The 15,872-nt window shown below is 55.0% G+C and overlaps 1 protein-coding gene across 1 annotated transcript in view; it reads right to left on the bottom strand.

Annotated features, from left to right (window-relative positions):
* Window positions 1–15,872, bottom strand: part of GLIS1 (GLIS family zinc finger 1) — a 220,820-nt gene that overhangs the window by 75,459 nt on the left and 129,489 nt on the right. The window contains exons 2-3 of the mRNA XM_028106841.2: window positions 12,434–12,611; window positions 5,646–6,528 (exon numbers count right to left, since the gene is read on the bottom strand). Of these exons, the coding sequence (XP_027962642.2) occupies window positions 5,646–6,528; window positions 12,434–12,611 (1,061 nt within the window). The remainder of the gene's footprint in view (window positions 1–5,645; window positions 6,529–12,433; window positions 12,612–15,872) is intronic.

Raw genomic sequence — 15,872 nt, 5'->3', positions numbered from 1 at the left:
AGTCTCCAGGAATTATTTCTCCACTCTGAGGAGTGCATGTGTGGAAGCTCTATATAGGCTGAAAAAGGCCCAATAATGTTCTAGCCCCCTTGACTGACTTAGACAAGGTAATGCAGCCAGACCTCAAATCCTCAGCTCCTGGCTCCCCTCCCTCCCTCATCCAGCAATAACAGCATAAGATTCAAGGATAATTGGTGTCCTTCCTATGGTGCCAGAAGTCACATCACCTCATCGTCTCAGAACCCTCAGCATCCAGGATGAGGCCCAGCACGCAGGGCACAGGGGCGCCTGTCCTTCAGGTGAGGCAAGTGTTTCTGGGGAGGACTCTGCCCTCGTCTGAGGTCACTCTCCCACAGTCTAACCTTTCCTAACCTTGGGTTACCAGCCCCTTCTGGAATCTCCCTGTCCACTGAAGCTGCCCCATTTGCTGTGGGATCCTGGGCCCCTCACTACCCTCTCAGGGTCTGTCTTCCCTGTCTCTGCTCTGTACATGAAGATGGACTGGTAGCCCCACCTGCTCACACATTTCGGGCACTAGGAAAATTCCCAAGAATGAGTTGGAGATGTTGACATGAGTCAGGGGTGTCTGCTGGCCCAGAAACATGACTAACCCGCAGGGCTAGTCTCAGGACGTGGAGTGGGGGAGGAGCAGATGCCCAGGCCCCCCCCCCCCCCACCCCACTGTGGTTTGAGAAGCACCAAGGACTCGACTCTGCTAAGGAAGAGGCTGAGCAAAGGCAGGTGGGTGGAAGGCCGTGTGGCCTGTGGAATGGTCCAGGCAGCTGAGCCAGGCGACCCAGAATAAACCATTTCATCTGTGAACATCAGCTTCTTCCGAAATATGGGAATGATGACTCATGGTTGTACATCACATACCTCAGAATATATTTGTTCTCTTCTCCCTGAGGACTTGCCATAAGATAGGATCTCAGACACCCTCCACCCCTGCCCCAGTCAAGCTTTCCTCTGACTTCCAACTCACAGCCTGGCAGACAGGTGGGCAAATCTGACGGGAAGCTGTGCCCTGCCACTTGGCAGACTGTGTGACCTTGGGATCTGATTTAGCCTCTCTGGGCCTCAGAGTTTTGACCATGGACTGGGACATGGCTAGCACTGGGCCAGGGTATTAGACTCCCTGAGTCTCAACAAAGAGCAATTCCTTCTGCCTCTCCCACCTTTCCCAGCAGCCAGTGCTGTTTATTTCTCAGGGGTTGGGGGACCGAGGTAAAGAGAGAGCCAGAAGACCCAGGATTAGAGGAGATGAGAGTAGATTTGGCCCGGGCTGGCCCTCTGGGAGCTGGGAAGGCCCAGCCAGGTGGCTGGTGTTCTGAGTTCCTTGGCTGATCACGACCAATCAATAATGCTCAGCTTTCAGTGGGATGTATTTCCCTGGTCCCAGGTCCAACGGCACTGGGGACAGAGTGGCAAACAGGGGAGAGGGGCATACGGGATGGGGATCAGTGATCAGTGCAAATGCAGCTACCAGAGGAACCCAGGCAGGATATGAGACTGGCCTCGAGGCTCCCAGGCCTGTGAGGGCAGGGACCAGAGCCTCCTCCCTATGCCTCTGTCCCAGTTCCCCCTTCTAGCTCCAGTCACCCTGAGCAGACACTGTCTGCCACGGAGCAGGTGCTCCCCATTGCTGGCAGACACCGGACAAGGTCACCGGCATGGGTGACAGCCCTGCCCACCTCAGCCACCGGTTGATATGACAGAGCATGATGGGGGATGCACCACCCTAAGTCATCTCTTCAAACCCTAATGACAACAATCCTTAAAAGGCGAGTACTATTATAGTCCCATTTTACAACCGAGTGTGCTACAGTTCAGAAAGGCTAGGTCACCTGCCTGAGGTCACACAGCTGCTATGTGGCAGGCCCTGGTGGGGACCCGGGTTGGAGTGACTCCAGGCCTGGGCTTTTCACTGTCTACACACACCTTCCATACCGCACTCACAGCTCTGGGAAAGCTCTTCACAAAGGCAGGGATTGTTGCTATCATTACTGTTGTTTTCTAAAACCCAAGGTTATGAAAGGTTTTCCTTTTTCGCCCTGCCTTTTTCTTGATGTACAGAAAAGCAAACTACACAGCCTGCTAATTTCTGCAGTCTCAGACAATCAGAATTCCAACTGTCTGGGAGAGCCAACCTAAGAAAGCAAGAAATTAATCTTTTCAAAGTTAACGTCTTGGAGGCGTCGCGGCAGTATTTGGCTTGGACGCATCCTCGCTATCCTAATGCAGATGAAACCCCACATTTAATAAGGCTAAGACAACTCGGACAACATAAGAAACATAACAGGATATTGCAGAGAGATTAGGGAGCTTCCTCTGGACGGCGTGGACGGGCCGCGGCGAGGGCAGAGCGGGGGCCGGACGGCGCGGTCTAGCCCGGGGGCCCTGTGAGCCGAGGCCCGATCCCATCCCGGGCTGCCCTGAGCGCGGAGAACCTGGGCAGGGGGCAGCCGGCTCCTCGCCGTGCCTCCCAGCCCGCCTGGTGCGTGAGCGGAGGCTCCGCAGGCTAAATGTAAACCAGCTGCCGGGCCCGGAGTGTTACAGTTGGACGGGGCGGGGAAGGCTTACCTCATGAAAGAACTGTGCACACGGCTGCTGGAAAGATAATAAAAGGATTAACTGCTATTTTAGTGGGCCATTTACTCTTCAATCAAAGTGTCTCATCTATTTCCTGTTCTCCAGAGGATCCGGATCCAAAATTCCTTTGTCTATTACAGCACATGGTAGCAGAGGCCTGTCATGAGAAATTAATAATTTTACAGGGAAGGGAGATTTTATTTATTTGGGTGCAGGCTGGGGCCTGCCCCTTCCCCTGGGTCACCTACTGCGCCAGCGATGCAGGAAGGGGGCGCGCTCCCATGGCGGGCAGGGAGGAGCTCAGAGGAGGTCTCTGCCCCACCTCTGGATGATGGCACCCAGCAGGGCTGGGCCCAGGACCCCAGAGAACAATGAGTGTAATAGGACCATCTACACAAACAAAAGCATCACAGTTTAGGAAGATGTGGGTTCAGATTTCACTCTAATGGTTACTGCTGTGCAACCATGGGCAAGTTACTGCTATTGTTGTTACTATCGTTACTGTGACGATGATTAGCCTCTATTACTGTTGTTGGTTATTGTTTGCCCCTAACTACCTGTGTGAACTGGGGCAAATTATGCAGTGTGAGCCCCAGTTTCCTCATCTGTAAAATGGGGGTTAATAGTATCTACCCCGTAGAGTTGTTGCGAGGACTGCAAGGAGTTATCACTTAGAATGGCTCCTGGGGCGCCTGGGAGGCTCAGCGGGTTAAGCGTCCAACTCTTGATTTTGGCTCAGGTCATGATCTGAGGGTGGGGAGATCAAGCCCCACGTATGGCTCCATGCTGAGCATAGAACCTGCTTAAGATTCTCTCTCTCCCTTTGCCTCTGCTCCTCCCCCTGCCAAAAGAATGGCTCCTGCATGTAGTCAACACTGAGAAGCTGCTTGCTAGTATTATCACCATAAGCCTAAACCGACCCCTCAAGAAGCAAGATAAGGTATTCTCATAGTAGTACGTAGAAGATCGGCTGGACTCCACTGAAGCCTTGTTGCTTCATCTGTAAACCCTTGGTTTTACAGGACTTTTATAAAGATTAAATGCAACCGTGGGTGCGTACAGACATGGCTTGAACATCACCTCCTCCATGAAGCCCTTCTGGGCCTCCCGTCCCTGGGCCTATACAAACTCCATGCAGACCCTGTCCACACCCGTCTCCCACCCCTTGCTGACCATGGGTGACTGCAGGCGAAGACCTTGGAAAGTCCAGGTCTGGGTCCCCAGAGCCAGGCACAAGCCAGGTGTAAGCCAGTGTTCTGTTGAGTTTGCTGAATCAAGTGAGATCCTGGCAGGCCCAGGAGAAAGAACCATAGAGAGAGATTCCCACATTGCACTGGGTAAACTGGGCCTCTCTGACCTGCTCACTAGGCCTCTGTTTCCCAGAAAACAGGCAGGGAAGGCTAGATTATCTCCAAAGTCCCTGCAGCCCACATGGGCACTCCCACATGCTATAATTCCATACAGGAGGCCCTGGTGGGCGAAGGCCACTGACCACACTGTGCCAGGGCTTGGGCCTCCACACCAGCCCCTTGCCGACACCAGGAGGATCCCCCACAGGAGAGGAGATGTGAAGCACTGCTGCTTAGCAGCTATCAGCTCCAGGGTTTCAGAGAAGGGGCCCTCTGTCTTCTGGAAGTCTGCGGTCATCTCCTTCCAGGCAGGGACATGCCTTTCAGCAAGCCATGTGTCACAACACCCCAGACAAAACAGAGGCATCCCCAGGACTGGCCCAGCCACGAGCTACTTCCACCATGCCCTCAACCCCAAGACACATGATGAAGTCAAATTCTCCAGCCTGCCCAGGTCAGCCTCTCCCCACAACACCAACGCACCAACCACGGGCTCCCTCCTGTTCTTCTCCTTTTGCAGAGGCTGTTCACAACCCCTCACTTGTCTATAAAGTGACCTCCTCCTCATCCTCAAGACCCAGCCCCCTTGAGCTGAATAAGCTGGTCCAGTTGCATGCCCAGACCACAGCTCCACAAGCAGATAGGGCCCCAAGGGTGACCACCTGGTTCCAGGAAGGGGGAGTTTATGCTGCCAGTTGCCAAAGCTTTCTGCCTCCCCTCTGGCCCCTACAAATGCTGCCCTGGGCCTTGAGCAGGAACAGAAGTGCACTCCTTCCCAGACCGAACACTTCACGAGGCAGGGTCCAGCATTGGTGACAGCATGCAAATGCTGGAGAACTCGACGTTGGCTAGGACACAGTCTTGCAGACCAGACGCACTACTTCTTCCCCTGCCTCACCAATGCCCCAGTGGCTGAGAAGGCAGAGCCGGGCCTTGGAAGACTGGGCGGCTCCTCCAACCCTTCCATTCCCGGGCAGGTGCCTCTCCCGGCAGGGTAGCTGGGCCTTGGGGGTAGGTGCTCACCTTGCCTGAGGATACCAGGGACAAAGACTCTGATATGGATTTCCACCACCACGAAAGCACAACGCAGAAATGACAAGTCAGAAGGGCTGGAGCCTAGGTGCCCACAGTTCGTGTGTGTGTGTGCGTGTGTGTGCGTGTGTGTGTGTTCCTGGGAAACTGAGGCTCAACCCCAGCCTTGTCACTGCTGGATCCTTATAGGTTAACCCTGGCCTTACCCCAAAACCTGCCCAAGGGAGCCACAGCTCCCAGGCTGGATGCCTGTGAGGACACAGCCCTCCTTGGAGGCCCAGAGAGCCTCGCTGGGAAGGCTGCCTGATGAAGGCCCCATGCTGGAGGAAAGCAGGTGTCCACGACGCACCTGACCCCCGGTGGGTGAGACGGTGAGCATCTGCCCGGCCCTGCTCTGACCTCAGAGCGTGTACTGTCACCACCTGAACAAGTGTGTTTGATCAGGTGGTACGCCTCGGGATGGGGGATGGGACACCTGGTGAGCAGAGGAGCCAACACTCCCCGTTGCGGGGGCGCGGACTGTCCTGACCAGGGGCCACATCCAGCGCTTCGGTCCTTCCGTCCTCGACCGCAGGGGACCCCCGCCAGCCCCCAGCTCAGGAGCCCCCCGGGGAAGCCATCCCTAGCGCTGAGGTGGGGGCTGCTCTGCTCTGCCTGGCGGCCATGGGAACTCACCATGCACTTGTTGGGCTTCTCACCCGAGTGCACCCTCATGTGGATGAGCAGCTTGTAGCGGGCATTGAAGGGCTTGTAGCGGCGCACGCAGCCTGCCCAGAAGCAGGTGAAGTCCTCGCCCTTGCGCTGATCAATGTGGCTCTTCTCGATGTGCCGCACCAGCTCCTCCTGCTGCTCGTAGGCCGCACAGCAGTCCACCCACCGGCAGGCCTGCCGGCCCGCCGCCCCCCTGCCCAGGCCCAGCCCCAGGCCTCCAAGGCCCAAGCCCGGCGGCAACTGAGACGCGGGGTAAGGGGGAGGCAGGCCTTGCTGGGGAGGCGGCCCAAAGAGATCTGAGAACTCGTCCGCAGGCTCCTGCTTCAGGAAGCCCCCCTTCCGGCAGGCTTCCAGCTGCAAACCGCCCTCGTGGCTCTCCGTGGTCGCAGGGCCAGGCCGGGCCCGCTTGGGAGGCACCCCCAGCTCTCCTGGCAGCGGGGGGCTCCGGAGTCCATTGACGCAGGTGACCAGAGCTGTCTGGGAAGAGCGGATGATGGAGGTGACATCGGAGGAGGTGCAGGACGAGGAGGTGGCCGAGGAGGTGGGGGGCAGGCCCAGGAGGCAGCAGCGCTTTAGGCTGCCCTCAGGGAGGTGGGCCTCAGGCGGGGGGCCCAGGCCAGAGCTGGGTTCACTGCCCAGAAGGTAGCAGGAAGGTGCAGGGTTAGCGAGGCCTCGGCCCGGCAGGTCCAGGTCTGTGTGCAGGCCAGTGGCTGGTGGGGCCCGGCAGTGAGCGGACAAGGGTGTGCGAGCTTCTCTCATGGCCTGGTAGTCAGGCAGGGACTCCTGCTTGATGTGCTGCGTGGCTGGAAGGCCACCATTCACATACGTGGCCTGAGGCCTGGGCGACCTGGAAGACAGGGAGCAGAGAGGCCATGAGGTCGGGGGGTACTCCACAGAGGGGAGGCCCCGGCGGGGGCCAGCAAGGAACCTGGGACCAAGGGATGGGAAGCCCAAAGCAGGGGCGGAGGTGGAGGGCTGGAAGCAGAGGGAGAGAGAAGCCAGAGGCTGGGGGTTTGGTCAGCAGGGAAGGATATGGGGGCAAACAGGAGAGGGAGAGAAGGAGCACGGGGCTGGGGAGAGGTTCCAGAAAGGCAGGAGGTCTGAAGAGGGTGCCCGGAAAGAGCCCCGTGTCATCCTTTTACCAAATCCAGCCTGCCCTCTCCAGCCCCAGCTGCCATCCTGCCCTGTCGCTGAGGCCTCCCTAGGGTCTGCCCTGACCTCCCCATGACCTTCTAGTGAGTTCTGGAGGAAGGAGTCTAAGACTGGCATTTGGAGGGACACCCAGGTCCAGTTTTAAATTCGGCCTACTTGTCCCTTAGAGCTTTCTTAATTTTTGGAATCTTTTTTAATTTCTAGAAATGTTAATTCTGTGGCATTTTGCCCCAAGCCATCGGTGTTTTCCACAGTGAATGTCAGTGGGTTGGGGGTCTGAAACACAAGTCATGGTGACGAGCGGCATCCTAAGAATGACTGAGGAAAAGCCTGGTGGGGTGGTCCCGGGATTTCAAGCCCAGACATTGTGACTGCATGAAACACAACTCTAGGGGAGGCTGTGGGCAGGCAGGCTGGGAGGGCCACACAGGGGAGGCAGGAGACCGGGGTTTGAGGCCAGGCTCAGACACTCCCCGCTGCACAAAGCTGGGCAAGGCACTCTGGGCCTCTCTCCTCATCCCGATACTGGAACGATTCTCCTCCCAAGAGTGATGATGGTGTGATGTGTCTTCAGCACGCATGTGGTATAAGTGTTCTGAGGGAGGGAGGGAGGCAGGGAGGGAGGGAGGGAGGGAGGGCGGGGGCGGGCCCTCCCCAAATGCAGGACACGTAAGTGCAGGCAGAGGCCCCAGGATCCCCAGCCACCAGCCAGGTGACGCTGGACGGAGGATCAAAGAAGCACCTTGGCTGGCTGGGCACAACAGGAAGCCTGCTTATGTGCTCAAAGCCTGACCAGGACACCCCATGTGTCCCTGGGCCTGTCTGAGCCTCAGTTTCCTCACTTGTAAAACGAGGACTAGCCCTCACTGCCTCAGAGAGTGGCTGCCAGGATCAAGAGGGACAGCAGATGCCGTGACAGCCCTCTGGAGAGACAATGGCAGGGTGAATGGTGCATTTATTACTGCCAGATCACTGCCAGTGTTCCGTAGCTCTCTGCAGAGGGGCTGTGGGATCATCACCTGTCCCGGCTTTCCACGTGGCCCTGCAGCCCAGCCTCCCTCTCTGGCTCCCTGCAGCTGTGGCAGCCCCAGCACTACTCAGGAGGAGGAAGGGAGGGGAGGGGAGGGCACAGGGGAGAAAGGCAGAGCCCAGAGGTGCTCAGAGAGCATGGGCTCCAACCCCATGACTGCACAGACAGGAAAGGAGCCAAGAGGGCACAGGGCTTGCCCACAGTCCCGAGCAGCAAGCCAGTGACAGGGCTTGGGCCGGGAGCCAGGCTCCCCTTCTCCTGGAAGTATGCATTTCTCTGGGATAAACCTGAAGTGCTCCCCAGATAAAGGCTTGTGAAAAGGGCCCTTCTGTTTCTCAGTCACACTTCACCAATTCTCTGCCTCACCCAGCAAAGACCTCTCTTCCCTGTCCAGAGCGCAGCCACTGAGTGGAATCAGAAGGAGCACGGACTCCAAGGTGGACAGCAAATGCACATTCCCCTTCCCCGGGCCTGGGGACACTGGGCCACCGCTGCCGGCAGAAAAGCCCTGAGGAGCTTAAAGATCTGATAGGAAAGTTGTGACTTGGTGAAGCTTAAAAAATAAATAAATAAAAGCATAGCCGTCCTTGCATGGTCGTCATCCTGGGCCTGGCAGAGGTGGGACGCCAGGTAAGCATCTGTTTGGAACCAATCCCCTTAAAAAACAGCATCAGGCTGAAGAACGAGCAGCAGAGAACAGCCATAGCGCCTGTGACTGAATGATCCGAATACGACAACAGAACCTCCCATGGCAGCAGGTGGGGAGAGGGCAACTCAGGCTGTGGTGTCTCCTGGCCCCAAATGCCAGATGAGGCAGCCTCCTGCTCGCCTTCTCGGTCCCTCTGTCCCCGGCAGGCCTGCGGCGGCTCCCGTCCTGCCCCGCGCCTGAGCCCTGGGCTCCCCAGGCGACTCCCGTCACACGTCACACGTCTGGAAACTGTGAGCAGGGGTCCCTGGACAGAGCAAACAAGTGCCAAGCAGCCCTGTGGGCCGGGCGCTTTCCCGAGGGCCGTCCCACGCAACCCCACCGCAACAGAACGGTGTGTGCTATCTGCTGAATGCATAATCAGATTCTTCAGGGGGAGAGCCCACCATCTGGTGCATGCTTAGGAAAACTGAAGCAGCTTGCCCAAGCCCTCAGAGGCAGGCAGCATTAGAGCAGGAATTGGAACCCCGATCTGTCTGAACCAACAGCCTGTGATTTTCCCACAGCACTGTCCTGCCAGGGGCCCAGCTTCCTCCTCTGCAAAATGATGGAACTTGATGACCATTATGTTTCCTGGCAGCCTCAACATTCCGAGTATCAAGGACTCCAATGTTCTTCTGTCTGTCATCCTGGACCCCGAAGGGAGCTGCTGAACTTGGGAAAACTAGCGTTCCTCCAACAGAGGCTCAAGGGACAGGAGGGTGACTTCGGATCTCGCAGGGTCTGTGCACCCACTGGTTCAGGGGCTCGAGCCTGGGCGAAGGGCCAGAGAGGTCCCTCTGCAGGCTTTTCCCTCTGTGCTGGGTGATGCTAGGGACATGAGACGGTTCACAAACCAGGTCCCTGCCCTTGAGAGGCTTCCCTTCTCATGGGGGGAGACGGAGGACCGGCTCTCATGGAACACTTAAACTCTGCTGAGGGGTGGACAGAGTTCTGGCAAACCTAAGAGACCAAGGTGGTGGGCGGTGTGGGCTCTGAAGGCTGAGGCATGAAGATGTGAAAGTGTGTGGCCCACTGGGCCCGAGGCCAGAAGGTCAGCATGACGGGTGGGTAGGCAGGGGCCAAATCACAGGGCGCCTTCCCATACTACTGGTGGCCTGTGCACTCTGTTCCTATCCTCATCTTACATGTCAGAAGACGAGGCCCAGAAAGGGCCAGCATCTTGCCCAAGGTCACCCAGAAAGTCAGTGATGGAGCTAGGCCTCAAACTGCATGTAAAAAATACATTCTACTGACAACAGTGCTGGTGGGTAGTCATTTTCAGCACAGAAATGACAAAATCAGGGTACTGCTGAAGTTACTTGAAACTCTCACCACTTGCTGGGTGACCTCGGGCTAGTTTTGTGGCCTCTCTGCCTCAGTTTCCCCACCCTCTGGCAGATGGGAGTTGAGTGAGGTACTAACATGGTAAGTGCTTGGCCTCCTGTGTGGCACGTAGCAAGCACTCCAGGATTGTCGCTTACTGGCGGTGACGATTAAATGAGAGATGTGCACAAGCAGTAGGTCCTTGCAAAGTGGGAGCGATTTTTATTAGCATTAGAAAGCTGGGCTGGAGGCAAGGAGGCCCCCAGGAACCCGGGCAGTGGATCTGGGGGCTAGAGGATAGGAGGGGGGGCAGCAAGGAGATGAGTCCCCAACACAAGGCAATCCAGTGGGAAGGAGGAGGGACAGGGTCTGACTGGGTGGGGTACAGGGGCTGGAGCCCTCTTTTGCTTTAGGAAAATGAGGGAGTGTGACAGTGCCAGATCAGCAGCAGAAATGGCAGTAGCTCAGGATGGTGCTGGCGTGGGGTTCTAGGTATGGGTTCTAGGTATAGGCTCTCTTAGGCTCTGAATTCTTAAAATGACACTCAAAATGACACATATTGCTGATCATCTGTATTAAAAAAAAAAAACAGAACTACCCTATGACCCAGTAATTGCCCTACTAGGTATTTACCCAAAGGATAAAAACATAGTGATCCGAAGGGGCACGTGCACCCCAATGTTTATAGCAGCAACGTCCACGACAGCCAAAATATGCAAAGAGCCCAGATGTCCATTGACAGATGAATGGATAAAGAAGATGTGGTATATATACACAATGGAATATTATGCAGCCATAAAAAGGAATGAAATCTTGCCAGTTGCAAGGACATGGATGGAACGAGAGGGTATTATGCTAAGCGAAACAAGTCAATCAGAGAAAAACAAGTATAGGATTTCACTCATATGTGGAATTTAAGAAACAAAACAGATGAATGTAGGGGAAGGGAAAATAAAATATGATGAAAATAGGGAGGCAAACCATGAGACTCTTAACTCCAGGAAACAAACTGAGGATTGATGGAGGGAAGGGGGGGTGGGGAATGGGGTAACTGGGGGATGGGCATTAAGGAGGGAACTTGAAGTATGAACACTGGGTGTTGTATGCAACTGATGAATCACTAAATTCTACCTCTGAAACTAATAATACATTATGTGTTAACTAAACTGAATTTAAATTAAAAAATAAATAAATAAAAACCCACTTGCTTTAGCTTTCCCTAGGTTAGCATAGCTTCTGCTCTGAGATAGAAAGAATTTCTGTGGAGGAACCAGATGCTGCTGGCGGAGCCTCAGTGAATAATCAAGCAGATAAATGCACTGGACTGTCACTGAACATACAGCTCGAAACTAAAAGAGGCTCGCTCCTTGTTATGTACTAAATTGTGTCCCTCCAAAATGTGTGTGTTGAAATCCTAACCCCCCGTGTGATGGTCTTTGGAGATAGGGCCTTTTAGGAGGTAATGAAGGTTAAATGAGGTTGTAAGGGTGAGGCCCTAATCCAGTATGACTGGTGTCCTTACAAGATGAAGAGTGTGCAAACAGTGGAAAGGCCACCACAGGAAGGCGGCCATGTGTAAGCCAAGGAGAGAGGCCTGAGGAGAGACCAAATCTGGGGACACCATGATCTTGGACTTCCAGCCTCCAGAACTGTGCGAAAATACATTTCTCTTGTTTCAGCAACCTGGGCTGTGGTGTTTTGTCAAGGCACCTCACGCACACTAAGACTCCTGTAAGTCAGAAGGCTCCCTAATATCACTGAAGGTCACAGGGATTCTACATTCTCAAAGGCAATTGGCTCTGTGTGGGAAGAATCAGCATCCTGCTATGTACTCATCTCTCTCACCTGAAGCTCTCACTGGAAAGTAAGCTCCACTGGGGAGAGCCCTGCTTCCTGTGCCAAGCAGTAAGGTGCAGGGGCTGAGCCGGGGGCACAGAGGTCTGTCTGTGGTTGATGTCTGCCTGTCAGCAGACCAAAGGGCACAGAGGCACAGCTGGGACCCCGGGAGAGCCACAGGAGGCAGATTCCAGCCTGACAGACAATGCAATAGAACCTCTGTCCACAAGTGGGCATCACTGGAAACGTGCAGGCATTGAATGAGGGTCACCCAGCAGGGCTCTGGGAGGTATGGCTTCCTAGCACAGGAGACGGCCCCAGGTGGAGGAACCCCTCTCCACGCTCTGAACAGTCCAGGCTTTGATACTACAATGTGTATGCTCCCTCAGCTGGGTTTTCCTTCCCCATCCCACCCCTGAATCTTCCTCTTCTGAAATTACTGATTCTCTGTGAAAAGCCACCTCAGCTTGTGCAACGGGGAAACATACCTCAATAAAACCATCTCTGTCTCTCATGAGGTACTGCAATGTGGGGGGGTTCAAGGCCTAGACCAGGCAGCCGTCATTGTGCTACTGGCCTCTGGCTGGTCCCTGGCCCTCGCATGCCTCAGGTTCCCTGTGTATCCCATAATGAGGCAGACTAGATGAGGTCTGGAGGCCCTTGGTGTTGGCCTTCAGGAAGTATCCACAGAAGGCAGCTGATGGGTGAGGATGGAGCACATACCTGCTAGGGTGGGGGAAATGCAGGAGCCTCTCGCAGGCTGGGGGCTGGCCCCGGGGTGGTGGGGTGCCCGCAGGGAGAAAAAGGCCCTGGCGGCAGGTGGGGCCGGGGCCCTCCGCAAGGTCCAGGTCCAGCAGGCTCTTCTCTGAGCCTGGGGTGCAGTGGCCGTAGCTCCCGTTCACTATGCAAAGAAAGACAGGAAGAGGAAAGAACATGAGTGGGGACAGCCTGCAGAGGGGGGCAGGGAGAGGGCAGTCATTAGGGCACAGCAGCCTTGAGCCCACACTCACTGAACCTCTGCTGCATTCAAGGCACCAAGATCCATTATTTAATTTCCACAATCACCAGCGGGATCAGGAGCAAAATCCCCAATACTCAGATGCGGATGCTGAGCTCCCGTGGCTGAATGACTGTTACACAAACATTGAACCCTTACGACGTACCAACACTCTGGTCGGGGCAGGAAACACTGGCGAAACCAGGCAGACAAGCTCCTGCCTCACACACTGACCCTCAGGTTGGTCACCAAATACTCGTTTGACAAGGCTCACAGACACGTGCTGGGGCTGCACTGCTCAGCAGGCTGGTGAGCGGCATGGACGTCGTAGGTCACAGAGTAGGCTCTCACTAGACACCATCTGCTCTTGTTACCAAAGCTCAATCTGCATTATTTCCCAGATTGCATTACACCACAGAGACACAGTACACAGTTATTCACAGCTCCGTATTCGCCACGGTTCTTTGACAGCCTATCGTATGCCCTGCCTTGCCCAGTGACGGGGTTTTTAGGAAGACTAACTGGGGGAGAAGATGGGAATGAAAACCCTGAGAAAATCTGTATAAAGTGTACCAAAACTGTTAGGCATAGTTGTAATAAGCTACTTCCCCTCTCTGGGCTTCAGTGTTCTCTTCTACAGCGTGAGGTGGGTTAATATGGACACGGTCTTCTTAGGCTTTCTGTCCTGGCACCTGGCAGCAATAACCTCAAAGAGTGAAGACATGGGCTTTGGGGCCTGATGGACCTCGATGTGAGCCCGGACTGCCCCCAAGCAAGTCTGTGCCTTGAACAAATCCCTCCCCGAGGCTGACCCTCTGCTCCCAGGTGTACAATGGGGACAGCCGTGTCAGGTCTCCACCGATGCCGTGAGGTTTTGAGAGCTGAGGTGCAAAGCCCCCAGCACAGTGCTGGCAACTCGTAGGTGTGCTCCAAGAATGGAACTTGTTCTCACTGTCAAACAGCACTTGGGAAAGCATGAAGTGTCCTACAGATGTCATAAAGCATTATTAATAGGCTCAAGCATTGTCCAGGTACCGTCCACTCTGAGCAGGATGAGCCATTAAGCTGAGCAAAGAGCTGACACCAGGTCGGGACTAGCCACCGAGACCGAGGATGAGGAGAATTACAGCAGAAGCACCTTTGCTGAGCAGGACGTGCAGGCGCTGGGTGCAGGCTGGTGGTTTTCACCACTGTCTCCCTAGAGCCCCCGCTCTGCCCTCTGAGGGAGATCATCCTCACTGTAGAGACAAGGCAGAGGCTCAGGGAGCTTAGGGTACTCGCCTGAGATCACACCACTAGTAAGAATCTGGGCTGGATCTCAGGCTCAGGTCTGTCAGACCCAAACCCCAGTTCTGAATTGCTGTGTAACAAAAAGTGGCCTCTTAGACAAAAACCCGACCCCATCCTCAAGGAATCCACCTCCACCAACCCTAATTCCAGCCCAACCCAGAGGCAGGCCCTTCTGCCCAGGAGGCCCGACACTCAGGGCTCACTCGCCGTGTGCCCACAGCTCTGATAGGCACCAGGCATCCACCTGCTGAGCACAGTACAGTTTGCAGAGCGGAATGCAAATGCCCTGCCCCAGGGCAGGGGAGGGGCTCGGAGGAGCCTCTGCGTTCCCAGGCATAGGCGAGCCTGCTCCAGAAGGGACGGACGAAGATTTGCTCAGAAGCCCCCCTTACACCTTCCCAGGCCGAGCCCTGGGCTCATTCCTGCTGCAAGGAACGCTCACTCCCCCTGGCCCTGGCTGCTGCTGGGCCAGCCCCTCACAAGCTTATTTTTTAATAACTTGGTTGTTTTTTAATTAAAAAGAAATCCCTGGTAACAAATGTGAACGGCCTGAGTTAATGAGAGCAGGCTGCCACTCGTTTAGCTCCGTCTCAGCTTGGCGGTCTTTCCCTGTTCCAAATCGTTTCTGCATGTGATTTTATTGTCCCATTGAGGCAAACCCTGGGCCTGGGCCTCAGAAAACTGTGGATAATTTTATGACCATTAATAGCATTTGGAGCAAAGAGAACTTAATCATCACATGGGGTTGTTCTGCCAGGGTCTTTCTCCTAGAATCTTTGGGTCAGGGAGGTGGTTCTGAGCATCCTTCAAAAACCCACTAGACCCACTGGGGGCCTCTGGGTTACTTACGCCCCCCTTCACTTAAGGAGGATGTGTAGAGTGAGGGAAGGTGGGCCCCCAGAAAGGCACTGGGAGCCCAGCATTTATCAAGCCCTTCCTAGGCACCAGGCACATCGATCCTTCTAAGTGTCCATCCCTATGCAGTGGGCTCATTCTAGCCATTTTTCAGTTGAGAAAAATTGAGGGTTAGAGAGATTAGGTGCCTCTGACCAGGCTCAGGGGTCTATAAGAGGTGGGGCCACAGTTCAAACCCACATCTCTCAGGCTTCAAAGCCTTCAAAGTCTTGTCCTGCTGCCTCTCAGGCAACTGATGAGCAACTGGGGATCCCCAAACAAGCATCCCGACTTTTGACTCCAATGAAGATCATGCTGGGGAGCTTTTGGGGAGGTCAAAGTACAAACAACGATTACAATGACTCCTAAACCTCTCAGTCTCTAGGACAGCTCTGCCAGATGGGTAAGACCACTCCACCTACAGACAAACACATGAAGGCTCAGAGAGGTCTAGTGGTTTACCCAAGGTCACACAGAGAGCAAGGGACACACCTGAGATGCAAACCCATCACCTCCATGGGAAAAAATAGTTATTACCCAGCAAATAGTTGAGGCCCATTGTGTTCTTCTCCGCTGGATAATGTAAGAGGTCTTCCTACAATAAACAAACAAGCCAGCTCTTGGAGGGAGGAGTGACAGAGCCCCTCAAGTCACAGTTTGACACTGCTCGGGGCTCCAAGCTCATTCAGACCCTTGTCTTGCGTGGTCCTCACAGCATTCTAGATAAAAATCCATCAGCTTCCCTAACTTCTAGAAGGATGTAAGCATCAGAGCCGGCAAAGGGACTGTCCCAGGTTGCATGGTAATTGCTCCCAAAGCCCATACCAGACCCTTCCTTGGGCCACCTGCTTTCTCAAAGGCTGGAAATGAAACCAGAGGCTATAACATGTGCCCCAGAGATGCTGCCACCACTAGAAAGATGTGGGCACTATCACCACTGCCCACCACAGGCCCAAGTTAGCCAGAAGACCTGCCACTGCC

This window comes from Eumetopias jubatus, unplaced genomic scaffold (genome assembly GCF_037043125.1).
Source record: "Eumetopias jubatus isolate StellerSeaLion01/CBP00866 unplaced genomic scaffold, mEumJub1_p1.0 scaffold_4, whole genome shotgun sequence".
Taxonomy (NCBI): domain Eukaryota; kingdom Metazoa; phylum Chordata; class Mammalia; order Carnivora; family Otariidae; genus Eumetopias; species Eumetopias jubatus.
The sequence above is the reverse complement of the archived record's forward strand: the minus strand, read 5'-3'. Positions and strand labels throughout refer to the sequence as shown.